Source organism: Plectropomus leopardus, unplaced genomic scaffold (genome assembly GCF_008729295.1).
Source record: "Plectropomus leopardus isolate mb unplaced genomic scaffold, YSFRI_Pleo_2.0 unplaced_scaffold18244, whole genome shotgun sequence".
Taxonomy (NCBI): domain Eukaryota; kingdom Metazoa; phylum Chordata; class Actinopteri; order Perciformes; family Serranidae; genus Plectropomus; species Plectropomus leopardus.
In genome coordinates, this window is record NW_024619658.1 from 1 (window position 1) to 1,818 (window position 1,818).

At 40.1% G+C, this 1,818-nt stretch overlaps 1 protein-coding gene across 1 annotated transcript; it reads right to left on the minus strand.

Annotated features, from left to right (window-relative positions):
* Window positions 1–293: 293 nt before the first annotated feature.
* LOC121965021 (F-actin-uncapping protein LRRC16A-like) lies at window positions 294–1,621 on the minus strand (the record flags this gene model as incomplete). The annotated part of the gene is made up of 2 exons (XM_042515187.1): window positions 294–807; window positions 1,477–1,621. Coding segments are annotated over 2 exons (659 nt in total), but the record flags the coding sequence as incomplete, so codon positions are not given.
* Window positions 1,622–1,818: the final 197 nt, after the last annotated feature.

The following is a 1,818-nucleotide window of genomic DNA, read 5'->3' on the forward strand; positions in this document are numbered from 1 at the left end:
TTTTTTGTGTTATTTTATTCAAACATAATGGTCGCATCATGACAAAAACATGGCATTTAAAGGGTTAAAATTCTAAAAATTCATGAATATTTGATATTTATGATTAGGACTTTTAGTTAAACAACTAACTCAATGGAAGTAGAAAATAGTATTAATGCATAATATTTTTTTAAAGCTTGATTTTGAAAAGTGCATTCTGTGCACAGCAGTGTGAATGTGTGTGGTACTAAAGCACTAAGGGTTAACCCCTTAGGGCCCGCTGTTATAAACGCTGACACGGCGGCTCCACTCACCTTCCTCACGGCCATCTTCTCCTGTCTGGCCTTCATCTCAGCCAGCAGGTCCATGCCCATCACGGGGACCCCAATATGGCGGGGAATGAGGGGGTTCTCCCTCCTCTCCAGGTCCTCCTTATTCTCCACACTCTCCTCATTCTCCTTCTCCTCCTTCTCCTCTTCCTCAGCGGGCTCAGCGGCCGTCAGAGACGCCTCCACCTCAGAATCCGTGTGGTCCGGTGATTGAGCCCTGTGGAACTCCTGATGAGGCTCCGCCACAGTGACAGGGCTTTTCGGGGGCGGCGCGGGGAATGTCGGCGTTGTTTCTTCAGTCACTGGGGTGATGGAGGGAGACGGCGAGGTGATGGCGGAGGAAGCAGCGTGAGGTGGAGTGATGGAGGCGGCGCCGTGGCTCTTCTCCGAGCGGGACGTCCGGGACTTAATGAGGTTAAAGAAACCGCTCTTCCTGGAGTCACGTTTCTTATCTGCTCCTTCCTGCGGGCTGGAGGGCGACCCCCTCACCGAGGGGAGTCTGGAAAAAAATTCAAAAAATAAATTATAGTAACAGAATCAGAAAACACAATACTTTTATTATAAATCTCTATTCTAGTCTATTACTATTCTACGCCGATGACACGCAGCTGTACTTTGCTTTTATTCAAACTGATTTTATAATAATATAATAACTTTGTTTATAGCACCTTTAAAAACAGAGTTTATAAAGTTCTTTGACAAACAAAGCAAAAGCAGAAACGGGAAACACAGACAGCGATACAACAATGGAAAGATAAAGTTAAGAGAAAGTTAATACCAGAGGACAAATAATGCAGGACGCATGATGTCAGTATAAAATAATACAAAATAATACAACAGAAAAAATAAAAGCAATAAAACCACAAATAAAAGGAAGTAATATTGATAAAACATAAATTAAAGAAAATAAAAAATAAAAAAAAAAAAAAACTTAAAAAATCAATTTAAAAAATGACATAAAAGCAAGTCTGTAAAAACAGAGTTTGGAGAAGCGATTTAAAAGAAGTCACTGATTCTGCCCTTTTGTGAGATTATTTTAAAGAGTTTTTTAAAAGGGCAGATGAAAACTAAAGAGAGGCCAAATACAATGTGTGTTTTTTTTGTTGTGTGCACCTCAACGTCTTAAAAAAATGAGGAAAAAAGTTTTAGTTTAAAGCTGGACTCTTACTTGAAGCTGAGTTTTATGACTTTCTTGGAGAAGAAGTCGTCCAGGCCCTCGTCCAGCTTTCCCATGATGCTGTTCTGCTCCCCGTCTTGTGGCGCCGAGCTGTCGATGGTCCTCCGCTGGAAGAACAAGAGGCGGAGAGATGAGACTCAATCGTGATTTAAAGTATTTAGTGAGAAAAGTTACAGAAGAGAATAAAGGATAATAAGCTGCAGTCTTCATTATTATAAAAAAAAGTTTTTTAAAGACTTGAGGTGAAGAGTTTTAGATTCTAGAGATGGAAAATAACCCAAATTTGTTTTTTTTATTCTTTACCCATCAAGATCACCAACATTGCTTTAGATA